Source organism: Myodes glareolus, chromosome 22, assembly GCF_982192425.1.
Source record: "Myodes glareolus chromosome 22, mMyoGla1.1, whole genome shotgun sequence".
NCBI lineage: Eukaryota > Metazoa > Chordata > Mammalia > Rodentia > Cricetidae > Myodes > Myodes glareolus.
In genome coordinates, this window is record NC_142047.1 from 22,101,257 (window position 1) to 22,125,817 (window position 24,561).

General features: G+C 48.5%; 1 protein-coding gene across 1 annotated transcript in view; it reads left to right on the forward strand.

Annotated features, from left to right (window-relative positions):
- Positions 1 to 640: 640 nt before the first annotated feature.
- Slc6a2 (solute carrier family 6 member 2) overlaps positions 641 to 24,561 on the forward strand; it is a 40,800-nt gene continuing 16,879 nt past the window's right edge. The window contains exons 1-4 of the mRNA XM_048426763.3: positions 641 to 1,122; positions 10,468 to 10,599; positions 12,643 to 12,880; positions 21,887 to 22,025. Coding sequence (XP_048282720.2) covers positions 849 to 1,122; positions 10,468 to 10,599; positions 12,643 to 12,880; positions 21,887 to 22,025 — 783 coding nt within the window. The 5' untranslated portion in view covers positions 641 to 848. The remainder of the gene's footprint in view (positions 1,123 to 10,467; positions 10,600 to 12,642; positions 12,881 to 21,886; positions 22,026 to 24,561) is intronic.

Sequence of the window (24,561 nt, forward strand, 5' to 3'; positions counted from 1 at the left end):
CCTCTAGAGTCCGGCTCCCGCCACCCCGGAGCCCGTGGGAGCTGCGCCCCCGCCTCTGCCAGTCCGGGCCACGCTGTCAGTCTGCATTAGTGCTAACAGGCTCCAGACCGAGCGGGCTGGGCGCGGGGCTAATGCAATAGGCGCGTTACCTGGGGCACAGGCTACATTACCAGGTCGGCCTCCTCCGGGCGCGGCCAGAGCCAGCCAGCCCGCGTCCTGCCGGCTGCCCCGAGCCCGCAGCGCTCCCGGGGCCCCGCCTGAGTGCCACGCGGCGTAGCTCAGCCTGGGCTGGCGCCTGCGATCCCCGTGCCGCCCACCACGTGAGTGCGCCCTGCGCGCGAGAACGGTAAGTGTGGAGCCGGCTCCGAAGCACCTCGCGAGCGACTGTACCCACTAGTGTCCCGAAGGCTCCCAGGGCTGTTGGGTTCCGCCTTCCCGGAGCAGGACGGGACCACGAGTAGACACCGGCCCTGCCTGCAGGGCCCGCAAGAAACTTGCCATTTAGGGATGTGGGGTCGGGGGGAGGGGGTAGAGGCGGAAAATGACCCAGGTAGAGTCGACAGGGTCTTTAGCCCGACCCACAGGGCGGCCCAAAGAGGTTCCCACCTATGAGTTCTGTCCCAGTCGGACGCGCGTCACAAGCTCTGTCTCCAAATTTTTCCAATACATGTGCTCCCTTTTCTAGAGGAAGCCGGAGTCCGATCAGCGCACGGATCCCGACGTTCTGGGTTTCCCTGGGTGGTCTCAGTTGGAGCAAACAGACTGCAAGCTCTGGTGACCACTTTTTTTTCCTTTTATACAAGCAGAACTTTGGTGTGCCTCCGAAGTCCCTCTCTACAGCCGCACCCATGCTTCTGGCGCGAATGAACCCGCAGGTGCAGCCGGAGCTCGGCGGGGCGGACCCGCTGCCTGAGCAGCCCCTACGGCCCTGCAAAACAGCGGATCTGCTGGTGGTGAAGGAGCGCAACGGCGTTCAGTGCCTCCTGGCGTCCCAGGACGGTGACGCGCAGCCCCGGGAGACTTGGGGCAAGAAGATCGATTTCCTGCTGTCTGTGGTCGGCTTCGCGGTGGACCTGGCCAACGTGTGGCGCTTCCCCTATCTCTGCTACAAGAATGGTGGTGGTGAGCGCAGGGTTGGCTGAGGCTTTGGAGTTGGGAGGCTGCTTGCTCTTGTAGCAGCAGGGAGGGGAGCAGGGATACCCACGGAGAAGAAGAGACGCACGAACAAATTTAGTGTTTGGGAAAGAACTCTTTAGGGCACCGGGAAATAGGATCAGAGTACTCTCCATTAGGGAAATTGAGGCAGGATCTTGGAGAGTGGTAGACACAGAGGCTCAAGGATAGACTCGGGGCACCTGGTCGGGTGAGGAACACGAGTCAAAGCTGACCCCGCAGGAAAAGGGGTATAGATCTTGAAAGGGTTCCCCAAGAGTTTGGGATATTCCTGCCAGTCACAAGATGACAATATCTCTAGTCCTCTTAGCTCTGGGGCTCAAACACTAGGCCGGGTAAAATTAGAGCCCTTTGAACACCGGAGGGCTACAGAGGTAAGTGCACATAGCTTTTGTGAGATTAGGTCACTAGATGCCAATGACTGAGCTGGGCCTTGAGACAGGAGGCCTGGGAGCCTGGAGTGTCCTCTTCAGCTTTATAGACTCAGACTACATTATGGAGTGGGGTACAGGTGAACCTGGAGAAGACACTCAGCAGCCGAGCTCTTTTGCCCTCTTCTTGATGAGCTGTCATTTGACCCATCTGCCCTGGAATGAGAGCATGGAGGTCACATACAGCCCCGTGGAAGCAGCCTTGAGCTTCTTCCTGAAGGGCTTGGAGCCTAAGCTGCGCAAGTCACCCTGGTCCCCATCATCCTTACTGAGATGGAAGTTCAGGAGTGCCTTGCACAGAACCCAAGGGTACGAGCTTCTAGAAGAAGACATTGAACCATCCTTGGTACTACAAGATAAGACCAAACCTTGCCTTGTAGTAGTTCCGACTTGGAATTTAAAGGATGTCAGTTGGAGGCAGGCTGAAAATTTACAGGGTTTGGGAGGAGTTTGTGATTCCCAGAGTCCGAGATGCACAGCTCTGTTTCTGTGTGCTCTCTGGACACTTACTTTGGGATAAGCATTACCCAGTATTTGTAAAAAAAGGGTGTGGTCACCGAAACGAGCAGGTGGCTCTGAGTTGATCCTGTTGCATATAGAAGCATCAACTCTCACTGAGAAAGCGAATCAAAGCTAGAACCAATTTGATGAGCAGCCACGTGTTCCCTTCCTGACATGGGTCTGTCATCATTAGATACTCCAGATAACGAAGCTGGGAGAAAAGTCCCAAGTGTCAGGAGATGCTTCCTGGTCTCTGGTGGCCCTTGCTACTCTTCTGGCTCAGTACTCTGATCCATAGATGCTGGTCAGAGAGGGAACGCTAAGGAAGAGAAATACAACCCGAATGTGAAACTTTTCCACACTTTGTGGCTGATGACCTACCAGGGACTCTCAACAAATTTGAGCATTTGAGCATTCTGGCCCTTGGGGGCCAATGGTAGCAACAACAAAAAGAGGTAGATTTTCTATATTTGTAGCAAACAGAGAGATGATGAGTAGATGACAAATTGGAAGCCCTTAGGACAGTTGCGTGTCCTTAGTGACCGTCTGAGACGGCCTGTCCCTAGACACCAGACGCCCTGTCATTAATCAACAATATTTCTCTGGGTTAGCTCAGTGTAAGGCATAATGCTAGTCTCTGCAGGGGTCACCCGGATGTGTAAGCCATCACTCTGCCTGCTGGGAGCGTTGATTTCCAGAAGTCCTTATTGACATGCTGTGATCCATCCTTTCTATTGTTATATGCCATCGAAACTAAAGCAACACAGATGGCCAGCTTGACACATGTGCTAAATAGATATTCCAGGGCTCTCGCTGACGCTGTGTCCACATGACCACTGCCATGTTGCAGGTTGCAGGGAGAGAGAGAAAGAGAGAGAGAGAGAGAGAGAGAGAGAGAGAGAGAGAGACAGACAGACAGAGAGAGGCAGAGGAGCTAGAGAGAGCACCTGCTCTGTGTTGGATTCTGGGACAAAGTATAGCAAATTTGTCACAGATACAAAGTTTTCATTGAAATTGACTAAATTTTTCTTTCTCGGGTATCCTGGCCCTGGAGTGACTATCCTGGGTTGTTCCATAATTTGTCGTTTGCGGCCCTGTTTCCCAAGTAGACCGGAGAAAGCTGAGGGGACAGACTTAGTTTTGAATCTTCAATAAGGCTTAAATCCTAGGAATGTGGTTGAAGGTTCCTACACACTTGCAGTTGAACAAATATATTAATAAAATAACTCAAGCTCTCAGAGACTCGTTGCTAGCTTCACAAACCATGCCAGAAACATGGCAGGAGCTAACACAGTAATGTGTTAGAGATGATGATGACAACAACGATGATGATGATGATGGTGGTGTATGTGTGTACATGTGCGTGCATGCGCGCGTGTGTGTGCGTGCGTGCGTGCGTGTGTGTGTGTGTGTGTGTGTGGTGCAGCCTAGACATTAGGAGTCTGGACTGTGAAGTTATAGACTCCAGTTTCTAACACGTATGACTTTGGGCAACTCTCTAGGCCTTTGTTTCCTTACCTGTCCAATAATGTTGCTCAGCTAAGAGGAGGGCCAGGGACTAAACGCCTCCGTGCGTATGGAGAGTTAGCACGGCATAGGTCTTAGCGTGCCTGCTACTGTTTACTGTTGTCACTAGGATCCCATAGGAAAGGGACGGGAGAATGACTGGCGCTGTAGAGGTTTCCCGAGGAGCCATTGAGCAGTGACTGAGGGCAAGTGCGTTCTGCTTGGAACTCTGCTTTGCTGGGCAGGGAGGGCTCAGCAAAACAGTATTTCAGCATACACCTGGGACAGGCTTCACAGAAGAGGAACTTAGGCTGGCTGCAGGACAAGCCAGGAGAGATAAGGGTAAGATGCAAGTCGGGGCTGGGCTGCGGAAGCTTTGGGTGCTAGGCTGAGCGGGAAGAGCTACTACACCAGTGAATTTCCATGGCTGGTGAGGAGGTTGGCAGTTGATCTGGGAATGGTATAGCCCTTCACCCGGGAGAACAGAGGCGTCTGATTTTCAGTACGCCCATCCCTGTTCCAGGGGATGCTCAGCTGCTCCTGCAGGACTTGATCTCCCCTGAGACCTTATACTGTTTTTCGTGAGTCCATTCTCCTTCAGTAATTCTGAATTCAGCTCCAGAAAAGGTTGGGCAGACGGGTATTTCTTGAATCCCAGAAGAAACCAAAGACCTGAGTTTGAATTCCAACCCTGCCACTCACTGTAACCTCAGACATCAAAATTACTGCTATAAAGTGATCCAGTCTTAGATGATCCCCACAGTTCCTGGCTCCCCAATAACCCCGACTACAGCTGGACACAAGCCAGGCTTCATCATCCTGCCCTTTAGCAGCCTGGCCCTGGGTCTTTCTGGTCTTCGGTGCCAGTGTTAACATAGAACTCTCCAAGTCTGAGTGTTTATCCTGGCCCAGACGGGAGAATGTTTTGAACTGACAAAAGTGCCAATAGTTTATGCCCTTGGCTAATATTTTATGAATGAATTACTGTCAAAATCAGCCTGCCTGAACACCTTCCTGAAGACCAGCTGCTGGAATGACAGGCTGTTAAGTTCTGGATGGTTCGCTTTGAACCCAAGATTGGGGTCTGTGCTGGCCTCTGGGAAGGAACAAATATGTAGGTGACTGAGTCCTTCTTCCTAGAGGTGGTGGTGCCTGTGTGTTGTCCTCTGTGCATGACGCTCTGCATTGGATCCGGTGGCGACTGTGGATTTTTGGGTTTGAGCATACCTAGCTCTGAATCAGAGTCTGATATTTGCTAGAGAACTGGCCTTGGACAAGCCATATGGTGTCTCTAACCCTCAGTTTTCTTGTGCAGAAAATAGAGGGTTTAATTTTTAGCCCTTTCTATAGGGCCAGATAACACCAGACAATATAAAGTACTTGGGATAATGTCACATAATATGGGCCCAGTCGAAATGCTACCATTTTGATGTGTTTGATGATACTGGTTATGTGCTGAAAATAGGTGTAAGATGAGGTCCTGATTCTGAAACAAGCAGACTTTGTTCGGGCAAGAAATTGATGGAGGAGATAAGGTCAAAGAGGGCTCCTTAAGCCTGGGTCTATAGGCATAGCAGCTTTAGGAGACAAAAGCTGAACTTTGCCCAGGCAGTCTGTAGTGTGCCACTATAGATGCATGAGATGCTATGATTCTGAGTTCTCAGTCTATTTCCTTCACCACCCAAGTGCCTGGGATCCGCAACACCACTAATAAGGGTAGTGCTTATATAGACATCAGGGGTTTCTCAGCTTGATACTTTCATGTCTATCTAGGACATAGGGACATCCACATATGGGTCTTGTTTGGCTGACACTTATTATTGAGCTCAGATGTACAAGGAGCCAAGCAGCATGGTACTCGAGCTATGGAGTAAGAACCATAGCTATTGGCACCCCGTCTCCTGGTTGAAGGAATAAGGGACTGCTCTGGGCTCATTATCTCTAGTGGCCCAGTACTGTGAGCTAGCCAAAAGGAGCTCAAGGGCTGTTCCCAACCAAGAGGGGCCTAATGGAGAAAAATGCCATAGCTTGCCCTGCAGTCTCAAATCCTACTGCCTATGTGAGGATTAAATTCTAGGACCAGTGGAGAAGGCCCAGGGCTTCCATGGGTGGCACCCTCCATGTGACTCACTACAGAGACCTGTTTATTCAACAGAGACTCATTGGCCAATGCCAACCTTTAGTACAGAAATGTGTGGAAGAGAATCCCTGCCTCTAGGGAGTTGTAGTCCACTGTAGATACTCTAAAAGTTGATGATGTATTATACTATGTTCCAAGTATGTTCCAAATGGGGAAGGTGAGGTCCTACTCGGTTCTTTGTGGGTCACATTTCTTGTAGTGATATCATTCTGAGCATCCCAAACACTTTCAGGTTTATTTCTCTTGAAAAGACTAAAACGGGGGAGATGGGAACCAGATTCCTCAAGGATAAGTCAAGTTCGGGCGTGACAGTGCAAGGAGAGGGGCTGCAGCAGGAGACGTAGCCCCCAAACTCACTTTCCCAAATTCTACCCCTGCTGACCTCTGAGAGGGGAAGACCCATTCTGCCAGAGTGGTGTCAGTCCTGTTAGAAGCTGTCCCTGGGTAACAAGGCTCAGGCAAAAGGTCGTCTTAAGCCAAAATGAAAGAGAGAGAGGGATTGTCCCTCCACCCATCCGTGCCCCAGATACCTGGCTCTGGGTTTTCCTAGGCAAATGACTCCAAAGGACCTGTTAAATAACGTGCAAGGCCTTGTTGCTCGTAAGGGCCCGGGAACAGAACTCAGACACAGGACAGAAGAACCCACCAGTATATTCCAGAGGCCTTTTATGTGGCCGATTGAGCGGAGGATGAAAAGAGCTCAAGGCCTTGGCCAGCAGAGTTCAGTCTAGAGCTCTAAGAGCTAAGAATTCCAAACTGGAGTTTTTCACAGAACTATTGCAAAGGTTTCTTGTCAAAGAAGAAAGGAGGTGTGTTTTAATTAACGGTGTGGCTAGAGTTGTTATTTTGAACTATGTCTATAAGAAAACTGTGGCCCAGCCCTGTAAGAGTTTGGGTAGCTTGTTGGACTTAGATATTAGCTCCTGAGATGTTACAGGGGGCCAAGGCTGGCTATATTAGGTATTGACCTAGGTATCGCTGGCCTGCTGGGAGCCTCAGGCAGTGACAGCCCACAGCAGAGCTGCAGGCCCAGGAAGCTGCTCTGTACATTTTCACCCCTTGAACACACCAGAGTTGGGCCAGAACGCTGAAGGAAGTCTGTCCTTGGGAGACTGGTCTAGATTTCCGGCTGTGGGATCCAGTGACTACACCCCTCCCCCTCATCCCAATCCCTCAGTCTTGGGCCATCATATTCCTCTAGGTGCCCCTTCCTACCCTATCCCCAGTCACCTTTCCTCAGACCCCCTCCCCTTCCCAGGTGGGTGTCTAGTGATCTTAGTGGCTGCTGGCTTTTCTTCCTGATGACCCTGCATTTACATGGAAAATTCCAGACCTTCCTGTGCCAACAGAGCTCCTCTAAAATGGTGGGCTATCTGGCCATGTAAGTGGCCCTGAGAGACAAATCCTTTTTTATTTTTACTAAATCTATCCAAAGACCTTTGGCCAGAGTCTCTTTCTCAACGGATACTTCTCCTCGTAAGCGGACGTGAACACGTGTGTGTGTGTGTGAGTGTGCGCGCACACACAAAGGTCTACTCCTAGCATTGCAAGAGTATGTATGGGTGTGTGTTTGTGTGAAGCCATATGTTTTGGGGGGACGTCCTAGAAGTCGAGACCTCAGGGAGGTACATCCTACTACCTCCTGGTTTTCCCAGGTATCTTTGTATGAGCCCTGCACTTTTATAACAAGGGCCTTTCAGAGCTGTGACAGGATTTTGGATTTTCATGGACTGTGTGAGGCTTGTGGCAATGCATGGCCACACGAGAGACATAGAGACACAAGGAACAGACAGTGACGGCCCTTGCAGACCTGTGCATTTATAAGCAGCTTTTAACTCCACAATGTTGCTACCGGGCTGCTTATGGAGTGATGTCCTCGGCCCACCACAGCTACCTTGACCTCTTTCTAACTCTTCAGCCATCTTTCTTTTTCTTTTTTTTTTGGTAAGAGAGCTCACGCCAGTGTGCTACTTAATGTCTTTTGGCAGAGACAGTGGACCATTGGATGTTTCCCAGTTTTCATTCATACTCTTCATATAACCATTAAAACCTTTTAAATTAAAATGTAATTACATCATACACACCTATTTCCTACCTTCTACCTCCCATGTCCCCCGTGTCACCATTCTTGAGTCTGCTGGCATTTGCAGTCCATGAAACTTCCGTTGGTTCCTTCAGAGTCGCTCACTGTGGAGAGCCGGGGCTCATGCAGGCCCATGGATGTCTGTACTTCCTCACTCTGCTGTGACTGGACATCAGCAGCGGGGGAGATGGGCCTCGCACTGAGTGAGTTGCTGGGTTGGAGGTACCCTCTGGAAGTTCAGAGTTAAAGCACTGCCTAAATAGACCTGTGATGGGTTGGCTGGGTCTTTAACCTTGGCCAGGTTGAGAAGAACGCGGGCTCTCTGATGGCGAATCTTAGAACTAACAGCCAAACACTGATGCCTGGCTCTTCCCTTCCCCTCTCCACTTTGGATGCTAACTTCAGTCTCCAGGTCTACTCATCTGTTTAGGACATAACCTCTTACTCTGATCCAAGCTCCACGTGCCTCTGGGACGTAACAAGTGACAGCGTGGTGAGACCCAGGCACACTAAGCTTTGAACCTAGGTTGTAAATGTTCACTAGCGTGGACAAGCAACTTGATTTTTCTAAGACTCAATGTCCTTGCCTGTAAAGGAGGAGTAGTGTTGATTATCTCTGGGGTGGTTCTAAATGAATACTATGTGCAGCCTGTGTGGCCTGGCACACACGGGGACCCCATTAAAAGGCACATGTTATTTTCATTAACCTATGGCCTCCCCCACATCAGCACCATCCTTATCAACACCATCCCTGTCAGCTACATGAGCAAATGCCAGAAGGGCCCTTCCTGGGAAAGATGGGATTAGGCAGAAGTTCAGTGGAAGGAAGGAGACCTTGACATGTGGCATTTCAAAGAATTCCAGCCTGGAGCAGACTTTGGAATACTGGGATAGCTTGGCATGTCCCAGATCCACAAACATCCCCCTTCCCACGTCTTATTCAGATTCATACCCCTTATCTGCACTAGAACATTCTAGAATCTGCAGGGTATGTTGGCAACAAGCCTAGAACTCAGAAGCCAGGCATAACCAGACCCAAATTCTCTATCTATAACTTACCAGATGCATAAGCCTGGGCAGCTCACTTGATTTGACTCTCAGTCCCAGTCTCCTCCTCTGGAGAGCAATCATAGCACTTGTTTCTCCCAGAGGGTTCTGGGTAGTATCTGAACTGGGATACTTAGTGCTTGCATGACATGCATGATGCGGATATGCAGGAGTCGTTGCTACTCTCCACCCTGGAACTGGGTCTTGCTGCAAACGACCCAGGTCTTATAACAACAGGACCAGCACGTCATGCTTTATCCTTAAAAGCCCCAGGCTTTCCACGTGGGAGGCAGACCCTGAGTCACTGGGTGAGCTTGACCGTGGCTACCACGTGCCTGCCTCTGCTCCAGCTCTTTTGTAGTGAAGAGCGGAGTTAGCAATGATCTTAGCTCGGTAGAAAGTCTGTAAGGCTATAATGAGGTTGCATGGAAAGCACCCGTACCACACTAGGAGCTTGGCCAGAGCGAGCTGCTGAGCTCTGTGTTAAAATCGTCAGTATTGTCAGCATCTTTATGCACCCCCAACTTGGCTCACTTTCCTGATGTGGATGGGTCAGAGACTGCCACGGCTAGAGAGAGCACCTTGGTCAGATGTCTAGGGGGAGTTTGGTTTTGCACTGGCTGTGCCGGGAGAGGAGCGACTGTTTTGGTTTGATCTTGGTGATGTGTCATACATACATACATGCATGCATACATCCATACATACATCCCTGAGTCATGGCACCAGAGCCCTTAGTCCATGTAGTTCAGCCAGGGTGTCAGGGCACACGGAGACTTGGCCCTGGCACTGAGACTTGTCTCATTCTATTAGGAATGTCCCCTGTGGCCTAGGACCTCCTTTAGGTTCTACCTCTGCCTCAGTGGATGGGCTTCGTATGGCCTCTTTGGACCAGCCTTTTCCGTTAGCAGCCTACAGCAGGATGAGCGCCATGGACAGGAAGGAAGTCTGAAGGAGAATCCTTCGGTCACTTATCATCAGGAAGCGCTGACTTCTCTCTCTGTCTAGCAATGCCCCCCCCCAAGGGGTCACAGTAACCCTGATTACATCATTTTCTCATGGGTTGCTGTGGCACCCAAGGGGAATGCAATAAAATCAGGTTTGGGGAAGCCCTGCGAGACCGCCAATGATATCAGTCTCACCATCTCGCCCTGCCTGGTCTCATTCATCTTGCTTGTGGAAGGAAAGGCTGGCCTTGCCAGGGAGGGTCCAGAGTGTGGTTTCACGAAGGGAAAGGTTCTGCGTCTAGACGTGTTTGGTAGAGGCTGTGTCTTGTAGTGCTTCATGGCAGGCACCGTGCACCGAGGGCTCTGAGAAGCTGTGGAAACACAGTTCTTTAGCTTCGGTTCACTCGGCTTTTATTCATGTGACTGCAGACTGCATTTTTATAGTTATGAAAACTATGACCGTCTTGCTTGCTGATGTACGCATTTCAGGTATTCTTCGTAACTCTGTTGCCACAAGACACCCCCAGGAAAGCGCCAGGTGAAGCAGATGAACAAGATCCTCACAGCTATCGCAGAGGCTTGACTGTAGCCCTTTAAGGGGCAGCTATCCTGCAGGTCTAATGCTGTGTCCGTGTTTTGCAGGTGCCTTCCTGATCCCATACACGCTGTTCCTCATCATAGCAGGGATGCCGCTGTTTTACATGGAGCTGGCTCTAGGGCAGTACAACCGGGAAGGGGCAGCCACGGTGTGGAAGATCTGTCCTTTCTTCAAAGGTAGGAGTGATCTGAGGGAAGACAAATATTTTCTCCAAAGTCTTACTTGGTGTCTTCTGAAGAATCTGCTCCCAAGGTGAGACTTCATGTCTCACATGGGGCTCACAGGCATGGACAAGGTCAAGATTGTCCACTATGCAAATTTACACAAAGAAACTAGGTTCCATCAAGTGTAGCCTTAAACTTGGACTCCAGGCTGTGCCCCACTAGTTGTGTGAACAACTCGAGAGTATTTTTATAGATGGGAAATACTAGGACATCAGGGATCTCAGCACACAGACCTCTGCTCTCATTTCTTGCTCACGTGGCAGGCATGAAAAGTTGATCACAGATGCCTTCAAGCTCCAGCAGAAAGCTGCCTTGGGAAGCTAATACAACAGCCATGGTGGCTGTAAGATGAACTTGTGCTTCAATTTAGAACAGGTCTGTGGGAAGGTAACCATGACAACCACCATTCTCCATCCCCTAGACCTGGGAGAAGGGTGTGGCGGAAGTCCAGTATTTCTCAAACACTGGGTAGAAAGATGGTGACAGTGAGGACAAATGTGTCTCCCTGAGTGGCAAGAGTCTCTCCAGCACCTGGTATAGGCTCAGTTCACGGAAAGGACAGGCTTACATAAAAGTCTTACAGGTATGTGGATTAGCATATTTTCTGTTTAGTCATCTGAAATCCAGCTCAAAATGGCTTTATTTTTGTATTCTTTTTTTATGTTTTTACAAATTTTGACTAATTTATAAGGTTAGCATACAAAGTGATGGGCTTCATTATGAAATTTTCCTATATATGTATGTGACTCAAATCAAACCAGTGAAAGCTTCCTCTGGGTTCTTTAAAGATGCTATGAGTGTATAAGGGATACACACACACACACACACACACACACACACACACATATCACCTCCCTATATATATATATATATATATATATATAGTCCATTAGACTTTGATTTATTGGCTTATGTTAAAAATCTAGGGGTCTGGTCATGTGCAACTTGATCCTGGTGCTCAAACAGTACTGTCTGGAATCTTTTTTCTCCTACATTAACATCATTCCTAATTTTATCTTATCAATTGCTAATAAAGATTGCCATTAACTACTACAAGGTTAAATTATGCCAACTTTAACAGTTTAAAACAACAAACACGAGCAAACAGCAACAAGAAGCCCGCATGTACTCACCACCAAGGACCCTGAAGACTTGAGTCACATGACTGCCTGCTGACCAATCAGTGTAGCTACCGGGAAACAACAGTCTGATTGGCCAGGCCTGTATCATAAGGCCCTGACTACATCAAAGAAGCTGGGATTACTCTCTATCAAATCTCACCACTAAGAATTACTGAGGATTGGAGGGTGTGGTGGCTCACACCTTTAATTCAAGCCCTTTGGAGGTAGAGGCAGGTGGATCTCTGTGAGTTGGAGGCCAACCTGGTCTGCAAAGTGAATTCCAAAACAGCTAGGGCTATTAAAGAGAGAAATCCTGTCTCCAGAAAAAGAAAATAAAATAGCCACAACTATAACCCTCCTGGAGCTTCCTAATCATTTGGTCAGTGCACTGGTGCAGGACACAGTTGATTGAGGCTAAGACCCTGTGGGCGGGCACACTGTGCTGAGAACCAGTCAGGGAGTGCTTGGCTGGAGCTTCACCTGGAAGCAGGTCCTGGGGAAGGATTTAAGTATAAGGTGTTACCAGGGAAGGTGAGATGGTCTTAGAAGCATCTGCTGGTGAAGGGAAGCCTAGTCTGTCACTGACCAGTTCCACGGCAAGTAGGGAGAGAGATGTGAGACACAGCCCTGTGTTGTCCTGTTTGAGTGACAAGGGAGCTTCCATCCAACACCTGATGTAACATTAAGGCCCTGGCACTTCTATTTCCCTGATAAGTGGACCAGGAAAGCTACAGTAGCAAAAGATTATGGGTGAGGCTGTGATCCAGTAAAAGAAGGTGCAGGAGTGCGCAGTGGCTGGAGCCCACTTCTGGGAGTGAGGGAAGAGCTATGGGACTGGATGGACCAAAAGCCTGACCTCTTTGTTCCTACACAGGAGTAGGCTACGCTGTGATCCTCATTGCCCTCTATGTTGGCTTTTACTACAACGTCATCATTGCCTGGTCACTCTACTACCTCTTTGCGTCCTTCACCTTGAACCTGCCCTGGACCAACTGTGGCCATGCCTGGAACAGCCCCAACTGCACTGACCCGAAACTCCTCAATGCCTCGGTGCTGGGAGACCATACCAAATACTCCAAATACAAGTTCACGCCGGCTGCAGAGTTTTATGAGTAAGTCATGGGTGCCTCACCTGTATGCCCAGGTCTGGGCGGGCGCTGAGCCAGGCCTTCAGGAAAAACCACAGGCCAGCCAGGAGCGTGACAGTTGACATTTGAAAGGTGCAGGCTTGATGCCAAGTTAAGGAGACAGGAGACAGGGGTATATAGGGCACCCGGTGGAGCCTCTACTGTAGGACAGGAAAGAGGAGGCTGGGAGCCAGAGAGCCAGCATGTGGACAGGAAGCAATATGTAAAAGGCGCTTTGGAGACAATAATTGCCCTTAAGAACTAATACTAAGTATGTGGGAGAATGGGAGCTTGTGGGAAGGATAGCTGCTCGGAGAAAGTGACTGTAGAAACCAACGATAACAGCCAAGGGAACGCCCAGAAAGAAATTAGTTGGTAGATGATGCTCTATAACTGGAATCTACATCTGTCTGGTCCTGAAGCTGTCCTTCCATATACCCCTTGCTGGGAGCTCCCACATGGAGGAAGCAAACCAGTTATATGCAGCTTGGAAACAGTGTATTTACAGTGTGTGTGTGTGTGTGTGTGTGTGTGTGTGTGTGTGTGTGTGTGTTACCAGCTGGTGGAGTGGACAGAACATTGTTAAAAATAAATACAACATTTCAGTTGGAGTAATTTCAGAAGTAGAAAAGTTGTAAAAAATAGTCCACGGGGTCTTTCCTCCCCAGCTTCTAATGTTGACATCTTGGGTAGCCACTTTGTACTAACAAAATCAGAAAATTAATGTTCACGCTATTATCTAGTCTACTGAAGACCTCATGTGAATTTCACACTCCCCCACTGATATCATGTTATAATATTTAGCTGTCACATCTGCTTAGTCCCCTCCAATATGGATGAGTTCTTTGAGCTTTCCTTGGGTTTTATGACCTTGACACTTCTGGAGAGTATTGGCAGTGCGTCTCTGAAGTATTTGTCAGGATGGATTTATTTGTTGCTTCTCACGTTCTGATTGAGAGTCTACACCTTCATCAAGGGCACCCAAGAGGCACAGTGGCACTTTTCTCAGTGAGCCTTGTCTGGACAACATGATGCCAATTTGTCTTGTTTCCTGTGATATCAACCTTGAGTGTGGCAAAGGTGGAAGTTGCCAGCTCCTTCCTGGATAGAGATATTTTTACTTTGGTAATTTTTGCTTTTCAAAGAGGTAATTTAAAGTCATACAAGGATATTGTTTCTCATACTTTTTGGTGCCTATTATTAATTTTTGCAGGTAAGGATTTCTGTCATAGCACTTAATTGTCCCTTGCTGTTCATCATTCCTTCTAGAATCACTGAGTAGAGTTCTCCTGTAAATGCCAGCTTTCCCCTACATGTATTTAACCCAATTTACATGCTGAGTCCGAATGGGATCCCAAATATTTATTTTGTCTGTGGTTGACTCCTGAGCCATCACCACTTACCCCGTTGGCCTCTTGGTCTCGGCTCTGTTTTCCTAGGTCTTGGTGAAGGGCATGGCTGCTTTGCTTTCAGTCACCTGATTTCAAGTGTTTGCGTGTTTCTGTCCGCAGAGGACAGCCTCAATGGATCCTTTCCACACAGGTGAGCCTCATTTGAGCGATGCCCTATACACGTTAGTGGTTGAGTGCAAAGTCCAGACCACATTGCGGAACATGACGGGTAAACCCCACTGCACTCTGCCCACAAGGCTCATATGATCCATTGCCGAAGCTCCGCACTTTGCTAAATGGAAACACAGATGATATATTCTGAGGCTTTGGGGTCACTTAGGTAGATTTATCTCCCAGGTCATATACAAACCTCAACAGATGAAAGTACAGATACCACCAAGTCCAGCTTGATGAACCATGAGTTTTATTGGGGTTATCTAGAGGAAAATGGGTGAGGGGTTACCTACTGGGGCCAAAATGACTCAAAGACAGTTGTTTCACCAAAGTCCATCCCAGCATGAGTGACAGTTCACAAAAGTTGGGAGCCTGGCACAGCTCAAGAGGTTGGACAGTGTCCTTTTCCAGCGTCTCTGATCTAAAGCTTTTCCAGGGCTATCAGCTTCTTCCAAGCAGCTGAGCTGGTCTCAGAGTCTGAAGATTTTTCTCCCGAGAGTCTTCTTGGCAGCTCTCTTCTGCAAGTCTCAGAGGAACTCTCAGAGTTTATTGCTTGCTCTGGCATTGAGTGGCCTAGTTAATCTGGTCAATTTCAAGGACTTCGGGCAACTGTTTCGAGTTCTTTACCTTTCTGCTTTAATTAGGGAGCTTCCTATTAAGAGGGAACCTGGTTAATACTATCTTTTCATCATGATCACTGGGACCTAAAATGTTGCTTGATCTATGAATGAGGAAACGAGAACGAATCAGCAAATGCCTCAATTCCAGGTCCCCAGTTCCGGAGTAGCATTGGTAGGGAGTTTGTCCCCTGCGTGGTCCAAGGATCAAGTTCTTAGTACGGTAAAGTCAAATCCTGGCTACACATTGCAATCACCTGGGGAGTTTTAAAAGTTACTGCTGCCAGGATCTTACCAGCCTGGGTAGAACCAGGGCACATGGACTTTTGTGATCAGTTATCTCTCCAGAATCATCACTGAAAGCTTGTGGATTAGTCACTACAGGACAGGAATGTCCTGTGGGGGTCTCATGTCACAGAAAATCTAGGGTCTCCTTCATTCTTCTCGGGAGGAGCATGGGCTCAGACCCCAGAACTGTAGCAGAGTTTGTGGGTGAAAGTTCTGGACGTTTCTTCACATTTTATGACTGTGGTTTGGACAAAGAGACAGTGCAAGATGGGGGGATGGGGCGGTCCTGCCGATCCATGCTTCCCAGCATGCTCCTCTCACTGAGCAAACAGCATTGTCTTTCTTTAGCTCCTGGCAATCATTGTTCTTACAAATTAAAGTGGTAAATGCAAGCCCCTCATCTTGGTCTGGTTAGTATCTGATTCCTCCCTGCCAGTGGCCAGCCTGTCTACTCCTGCAGAGATGCTCAGCAGGAGGCAGAGGAGACCTTTTGTTACAGAGCTGAACTTCTTCCAGGCCCAGCCATGGCAGGGTGTAGAGTGGAAGAACATTCTTGTCTAAGGTTACCCAGGGGCTTGGGGGCCTGCTGGAGAGAGCTGAAGGTGGGGGAGACTGTCGGAAACCTTCAGCTCTATAGATTTCTGTTTTTCCCCTCATCTGTCCCCTGCTCCCACAAGCCCCCCTAGCTACCCTGAACTGTGTTCTGAGCGTTCTTTCATAACCGAATCCTACCGTATTCTCCCCATCTCTGAGGTGAAAATGAGTTGCATTGTCAGACAGGAAAGTAAAGTCCGGCTTTAGGCCTGAGGCAGAGCTGGGCCTCCACTTTCTGCCCCAGGACTCTGGTCTTTTAGATCTGGCTCAGGAGTGCTGGTAGACAGCTTCCCAGAGCACAGTATTGCCCTGGGTTTTGTCTACTACATGTTCCTCTTATTGAACTACTTCTGCTCCTAAGACAGTTCAACTCTGTCCGGAGAGCCAGCAAATGTGACACCCAGTGCCAGCCCTGTGGAGGTTGGGTAATTCCTTCTTTTCCTCCGGGCACCCTGGCTAAGTCTGTTGCCATCTTGTTCTCATTTAGGCTGACAGACTGAACATATCCTTCAAGGGAACAAAAGTGTTGCTCTTCCCAGGCTCTGGGCCTGAAGCCACAGAGTGTCACTGCGGAAAGCCACTGAAGTTCTAGCTTTATCTGTAAAAGACACTTTCCGTGACTGTGTCAGGATAGAAAATTTCTACCCATGACACCGCTGGCGAGGAAGGGAATTCTCCCTCCTTGCTAACACTGTATCTTCATGCTTAAATGTCAAGTGAGGAATGGAGTCATTTTGGCCCACAGGCTTGGAAAACCTGGATGGTGCCCCCAGTGATGACTCACTTCCATTAAGCTGCCGGAAAAGGAATACAAGCCCAAGCTGCTTGTGCCAACCCCGTAGCTTAGGAATTTGGCCTTCAGTTCTCTTCTCGATGATCAGCTCTGGAGTCTGGTTCTTCAGATACATGTGGGGAAGCATGTTCCATGGGAACACTTCAGTCATGTGACTAGGCATTAGGGCATTTCCTCAAGTTTCAGACAAACAAGGGTGATTCCCTACAGTGTGTGTGTGTGTGTGTGTGTGTGTGTGTGTGTGTGTGTGTGTGTGTCTGTGTGTCTGTGTGCGTGCATGAACATGCATGCTAGTGCATGTATATGGGTGATTTTTAAGTCAGTTAGCCAAATGGCAGTTGATACATTTGACCCATACCACTATGAAATGAAGCAGAATTAAGTGTCAAGTGAGGGGATACTACTTCTTCTCTTATACTTATTCTACTTATTTTTGGTCACATTCAGCCACTTTTTCTACTCCATCCTCCCTGCCCCTTCCCCCCCTTTCTTCTCTTCCCATCTCCTCTTGTTCCCTTCCACCTTCCATCATCTCTCTCTCTCTCTTTCTCTGGAAATAAAGACTCTAAGTCACGGAACCACTTCTGGTCTGAGGATAGCAGGACTCAAACATTGGCCAGGCTGACAAATTGGGGTGGGCAATGTATTCTAGGATGCAGGAACAGAAGGTCCCAAGACCCTCCCCTAGGATCAGGGGAGCATCTCAAGATGCAATTGCCAGGAGCAAAAGGCAGGTGCGGCCGGCGAGGGAGGCATGAACTCGGCAGTGGTGGGCTCTGAAAGTTCTCTGATACCGAAAGACTTCTCTATCTCCTAGAGCTAGACTTCACCACTTGACCTGCATAATTTAGGGTAGGATGGGGAGTGGGGGGTGGGGTAGTCACTGTCCTGTGTGTGTGACCGTGTCCTTGACCTCTATCAGTAGATACCAGCACCAGCCCTTTCCCTCCATATATAGTATATGAGATCCAGACAGAGGAAGTAGTTCCTTTTGACAAGGTTAGACCACTGTATGTGTGTGTCGTCTCCCAGGAGTAGAGAGTGCATTTAAGAGAGCTAGTGTGAAGCAGAGAGACCAGGATTGAGGGAACTGTGGAGAGGTCTGGTATGGGACAGGTTAGTGAGAACCAGAGTCAGGACTAGGAAGGGCCAGATACAGGGACTGTTGGAGGGGGGTATGAGACATGGTGAGTACTATGAAGCAAAAAAAGTGACTGGCTAGTTGGGGGTAATGTCGGTCCTTGTGGGTCTTGGTCACTTACACAGCTTCCTTCCTCTTTCACAAATGCTTGTGTCCTCGTCTTCCACCTCTGCACCCGAATACCTGCTGCCAGCTCACCCTGCCCTCCACTGGCTCCTAACAGTCTTGTCAGAAGAGCCTGGTCTGCTCACACTCTGTGGAGCCTTGGGAACGCTCCTCAGCTTTCTTTGCAGATACCCACTCCTCCTCCCTAAAGCCTAGCCCCAGATGCTGGGACAGCTCTGGCTGCTCTTTGTGGATCGTTTCCTGGGCCCAAGGTATGGCTCACATTCTACAGTTGAATCCTCATGAGAGCCATTTGCAAAAGAGGAAGAAATCTCAGAGAGAGAGAGAGAGAGAGAGAGAGAGAGAGAGAGAGAGAGAGAGAGAGAGAGAGAGAGAGAGAGAGAGAGAGAAAGAGAGAGAGAGAGAGGAGAGGAGAGAGAGGAGAGAGAGAGAGAGAGGAGAGAGAGAGAGAGGAGAGAGAGAGAGGAGAGAGAGAGAGGAAAGAGAGAGGAGAAAGAGAGAGAGAAGAGAGAGAAGAGAGAGAGAGAGAGAGATAAGAGAGAGACAGAGAGAGAGAGAGAGAGAGAGAGAGAGAGAGAGAGAGAGAGAGAAAGAGAGATTTGCCAGAGCCTATTTGCATTGCCCCTATTCCAGGAGCTTCACGAATGCTAGAGTCACCAGCGCCTAACACACAACACACAGCCTGGATCAAAGCAGAGCTCCAGAGAACTTGGGGCTAGGCATGGGATCGGGTCAAACAAGATCCAGGAGAGCCCGGGCAACTTCTGTGCCTCATTTGTCTACTTCCTTTCATATTCTTGCAAATACTAGACACCTGGTATGAATGAAAGAATTACTGACTGGATGAACGCAGCATACAGCATTGTGGGGTCTTCTCACCGTCACAGGCCACTCACGAATGTTAACTCCTTAGGGACAGGCTGGTGGATCTCCAGACTGGGAGTAGACACTCTCATTTGCACCGAATCAGATTTTTTGATCTGGTCCAGTAAAGGTGGTTCAACTCCCCGTTACCGTTACCCGTGTCTTCCTCCAAGCACCCAGGCTTCCAGGAGAGTTTCCCTGAGCCTTCCCTTCCTCAAGTACAGAAAGCCAATTGTATTTTTCCAAGAAAGTAGACAGTTTCCGGAAGGCTCAGTTGGTCTAGCAGAACTTGTCATTTGGATAGGCCTCTGACTCAGTAGGTTCAATCTCCGGCTGCCAATCAAAGGCATTATTGCCCAAGTACCAACTCCCCAGAGGTTCTGACTTAATTGGTTAAGAGTAAATAGAGAGCAGCAATCTCTTTATGATAGAAAATATCCTTTAAAAGATTTATTTTTGTCTGTTCTAGTGGCTCACAGGAGACCAAAGCAGGAAGGTTGCCATGGGTTCCGGGCCAGCCTGGGCTACATAGTGAAACAGAACATCCAATAGCCACAACAAAGAGAAAGGTTTATCTTGACCTTAGACAATTAATGCTAATGTGTGAGTTGAGAATCCTGTTCCCAAAGGGGAAGAGTGCTCAGAGATGGGGCTGCATGCACGGCTGGTGCTCCTGGCAGGTGCCGAATTCTACTCAAATTAAAACTTGTATTTCATAATTCTCTTTAAGTGGAGGTGGAAGGAGAGACAGAAAACTGGGGGGAAAAGAGGAAAGGAGGATGAGAAAGGATTGAGAGGATGTAGAGGAGGAGGGGCAGGTAAGGCAGATGTACATGTATACACAAATATTAGATACATAGATAAGCAGTTACATATATTAGACAATTAACTGTTTCAATCAGAGATGTTTAGGTTTTTGTCATTAGTGTTTTATTCTAAGGAAGGATAGCGCATGGACCTGCTGCGGGCTCATATCACTTCAGTATTATTTATAACCAGCTTCTCTCTGAAACGGAACACAGATATTTGCAGAATGGCACCCAGGGAAGTGAAGTCCCTATGTGGGGACATGGGAGGTTTGTGGTACGAAGGATCTGTAGAGCTGGGGACTTTACTCCAAGTTGAAGGAGGAATTAAAGAGAGGCAAAACCGTGTTAGGGACTCACCTTTTCCTCCCTAGCTCTCCCTGGAATGGTTCTGGGTTCTCATTTTCTGTTAAGTAGAAGCTAGACTGTTGGGTTTAGCTACAAGAGTTGAGGATGTTTGTCTGTTTTGAACCTAAGCTGCCAGGCCTGGGCTGAGCCCTAATGATCCAGGACTGATTTATCTGCCTCTCTTTCCCGGAAGACCTTTGTGCAGTGAACCTCTGTATCACACCGTGAGAGATGTGCCTATTCTGAACAGGTACAGACAGAAGTTTGTGTCTTGCCATTATCTCTGCGGTGATATAGAACAACACTTACACTGAGACTAGATTGTTATAATAATCTAAAGATGATCTAGAATGTACAGAGGGCCTGTGTAAGAAATATCCAACACAATGCTATTTTTATCTAAGGACCTTGAACATTCACAGATTTCAGTATTCATGAAAGGTTGTAGAATCAATCCCCCAGGGATACTGAGGGACAACTATGCAGCCAGCCTGGGTGTCCCAAGTAGACACTCTTCTGGCCGATGAGCCAGCCATGGGAGCTGCAAGGGTTAACTATGTATGACAAAGGTTACTGGCCTTGAACCCTTCTAGAGGAAGAGACATTGGAGCAGACAACAGCAGCTTCCAGTCAACTATGGCTTTTGAGTGCAGCACTCAGAGGCAGGTAGGTGGAGGCCATCCGGGGGGCCTCCGTCAGCTCCCTGACTACTCACAACACACACCCCTCTCTTTTTAGTGATTACACACTTAAGGCTACTGTCCATGTTAGATATAACCACGTCAAGGCAGAGACTGTATGCAGGGGATTCCCAAGCTTGTTTAGGGCCCAGATGAGCTAATCTGTAGTCAACCTTTCAAGAGGAATGCTTGACACAGGTGTGGTCAAAGGCCCCACTAAGGTACTCCCAGTCCTCCCTGCTTGACTTCCTAGGATGTGGGATTGTTGGTGAACCTCTGCACCCTGTGGGACACCCCAGTTCCTGGAACCTGATCTACCATTTTATCCCCTTGTCTTAATTAACCATATCACCGAGTGACTTTGGATTCTAATTAGCATGTCGTCATTTTGCTGACTGTTCTGCTTTTCACTCCCTCACTGTACATGGTATGTGGGGGTCTCGATGGCCTCAGAAGGCCTATTCTCTTGTTTGTTTTCAATTGCTTAAAAATGCCTTTTATTGAAGAATAACCTAGCACAAAGAAATGCATATCACAGAGGGCCAGCTCAGTGACTGTCACAAACCAAATGTAGCTGCATGACCAGCACACAGCCCAGGAAGCAGGGCCCCTAGAAGTGCCCATAGGTCCTTCCCTAGGAGGCAACCCTCACTTCCAACCGGAGTGATCGCTAACCATCTAGATTAATTTTCCGTGTTTCACAGAACTTCAAATGATTGGGGTCAGACAGAAAACGCTCGTTTGATGGTCTGCCATTGCCATAAGGTGTGAAAGGTCTGTCTCCATGGCCACAGATGCTGCCTAGTGTTCTACGCTCTGTCCATTCCACCAGTGGAAGATTTTTGGTTGTTTTGTGTGTATGCACAGTAATTCTACTAATGGTGTTTTTTTGTTTTTGTTTTTGTTTTTTTTTTTAACCACTTAGGGTTTGCTATGTGTGTGAACTCTGTTCTCTCTCCTATTGAGAACTGCTAGTTTAGAAAGGCTACTCTGGAAAACAGGGGCCTTCCCTAATCCCGGGGCCAGTAAGTGGCGCTTCAGCAGGCCATCCTGGGTGCGGGCCATAGCTGCCCGGAACCGGCCCACACAATAGCTCTAGAGTTTGGGGGAGTGGCGGTTCCTAGGCACTTGGTCATCCTCCCTGACGCTGTCCTCTTTCCTGCTCACAGGCGCGGTGTCCTTCACCTGCACGAGAGCAGTGGGATCCATGACATCGGCCTGCCCCAGTGGCAGCTGCTGCTCTGTCTGATGGTTGTCATCATCGTCTTGTATTTCAGCCTCTGGAAGGGAGTGAAGACGTCGGGAAAGGTGAAGTCTCTCTGCTTCTTCAGCTGGGAGGTTGGCCTTGGAAACACACATGTCTGGTTTTGTGTTCTCTGAGCTGCAACCATGTGGTTGGTACAAATAAGGGGGAACCTAGGACCACAAGGTCAGGAAAGTACCCTCACCTCTGCCACTATGTGGACAAATCTGCTACCTAAACCTGACTCTGCCAAATAGCAAGGTAAAGGGGTGTAAGTAGACCAGACCTCCTCGTATTTTCCCTTGAAAGTTTCCATAATAACAAAGACTGGGAGCTTGGAGCATCACCTAAAGTCTGAGACCAAGGCTAAAGATCTTAGACCTCGAATTCTCATCTAAAGCTACATATAAGCATCTCATTGCACTCGGGGAATTGACAAATTTGCTTTACTATAAAGTTGATAAACCCATGCTGAATTTTTCAGAGAGAAATGTTTTGAAAGGTAATTAGATGTGTGTTTTGGTTCTCATACGGTTGGGCACCCCCAAGTGTCTAGATACTTAGGAGAAGAACACAGGTTAGCTAGACAGTGAGGACAGCGTTCTGAACTTGCCTGCTGCTGCCTTGCTGCCTCCTGTGGTCAGCTCTAAGGGATGGCGTGTACTTAGGGAATGGCTCCAATTGATCCTCAGCTTAGGGAGTAACTTGAAGATAACAACCCCACTGGGACTCCATGTGGTCTAGAACTCGGCTGTAATTAAAGACGATGGAGCGAGGAGGTGTCCTTTCTAGTGTTTTATTTAGGTAGTGCATTGGAACAAGCCACACCAAAATACAGCGAGCTAAAATAGTAAATATTTCAAATCTCACAGTTCTAGGAGTTGACTGACTCAGATAGATGGTTCTTTTTCTCTGTGTAATATTGGGCCATGTCTGGAGACCTGACTAGGACATCCTAGGTGGCTGTCTGGCTGGGGCTGAAGTTGGAGCTGTCAGTCAGGTCAGAGGGTTTGGGATCATTTCCATGTAGATTTTCTGTGTTTCCTGGACATCTCACATTATGACAACTGACTTCCCAGACACGCTCCAAGCAGGAGAGACCCCACGTGTAGTAGCTTTTCCGGTCTCTGCTTGTATCATGCTTGCTCTTTGTCCCAGTGACAAAACCAGTCTAGGATCACTATCATCCTGATGCGTGGCACATAGTAGGTCTCCCGTAAATGCTTAGTAATAGGTTGAAGGATGGGTGAGTAAGTTTAGGGGACTTTATTAAGCTCGACTTATTAAGCTTTTATGGGCACCCCCTATGTGCTATCCTAGATGCTAACAGTAGCAGCACACAGATAGATACAGATTATTTCCTTAGTGGCTTTCATCAGTTTGTGTTCCTGATGGGCTTGGGGTCAGCAGAGGTGTCCAGTATTTTCAGTCTCTATCCAAAGGTATCTGTCCGCAGCCTCCTTCAAGTAAACACCCGTCCTCACAAACTACACTTTGATTATTATTAATTTTCTCTTAGAATAATTTCATATTAGGTAGTCCAGTTGTATCTTGATAAAAATGTAAACTGTAGTTTTTTAAACTGTTATTAAGCCAGCTTATCAGGTAGCTATATTTGACAGACAGGTGTAGCTGCGTGCATGTGTACCTGTACTTTGACAAGGCGGGTGGTAGCTTTCCTACCAGGCACCATGGTCAAAAGTCTATGATGCCACATTTGTGAACAACGGATGCTTTTCTCAGCCAAGAAAGTCTGCAAAGTCACGGGGAAGGTGATATTTGTGCTGCACCAGAGGAAGGAGACATTTCTCACTGGAAGAAATGGGGTGAGCAAAGTTACCAAGGTGTGGAAGCCCTAGACAAACCCTGCTTGGGGTTCTCTGTGTGCACTTGGTACCAGGAACAGGCCTCGCAGCCCACCCAGAGAGCTGCAAAAGATGGCTGTGGGGCCATTAGTATTCTAATATGGCAACCCAAACTGATTCCTCACGGTCATGAGCAGACCATAAGCAGCCAGGAAGGAGACAGCAGGAGAAGGAACGGCTGAGCATGCTCAGTTCCTTTGGTCAAATGCACTTTCTGAGGTGAGGAGGAATGTTTCCCCAGGAAAACACCCTCCATGTGGAAACGTGAAGAGGGATGTGAGAGGCTCTTTAGGGTCAGCTGAAGTTGGGGACATTTGCCTACGTCCCCCCAGAGTGCAGAAGTTGGAATACACAGAGGCCCCAGGTGGTCCTCGGCAGAGGGCATTTCTGGACTTGGCCTCACTCGGGACATTCCAGTGACTGTGGCTTTAATTGTCTTTGTAAACTGACTGACGAGGACTCCAAGAGCATTGCTTATTTCTTTCCAGAGCAGCGCACAAGCTTTTCCACCTCCGAGGGGCTTGGGATGAGTCAAACGTGCAAGTGGCAAAAGCTTGGAAAGATACCAACTGCTTGGTTCTTGGGAGGGTGGGAGCCTAGTCCAAACCAGGGGAAGGGGACACCCCAGACCACACACTCAGTGACAGCTGTGTTGGCCCAGTGAGCAATAGAAGGAAGTCAGAGGGAGTCAGAAGCGGGGTTCACCTCCTCCCCTCCTGAGTTCCTGCCCAATCTG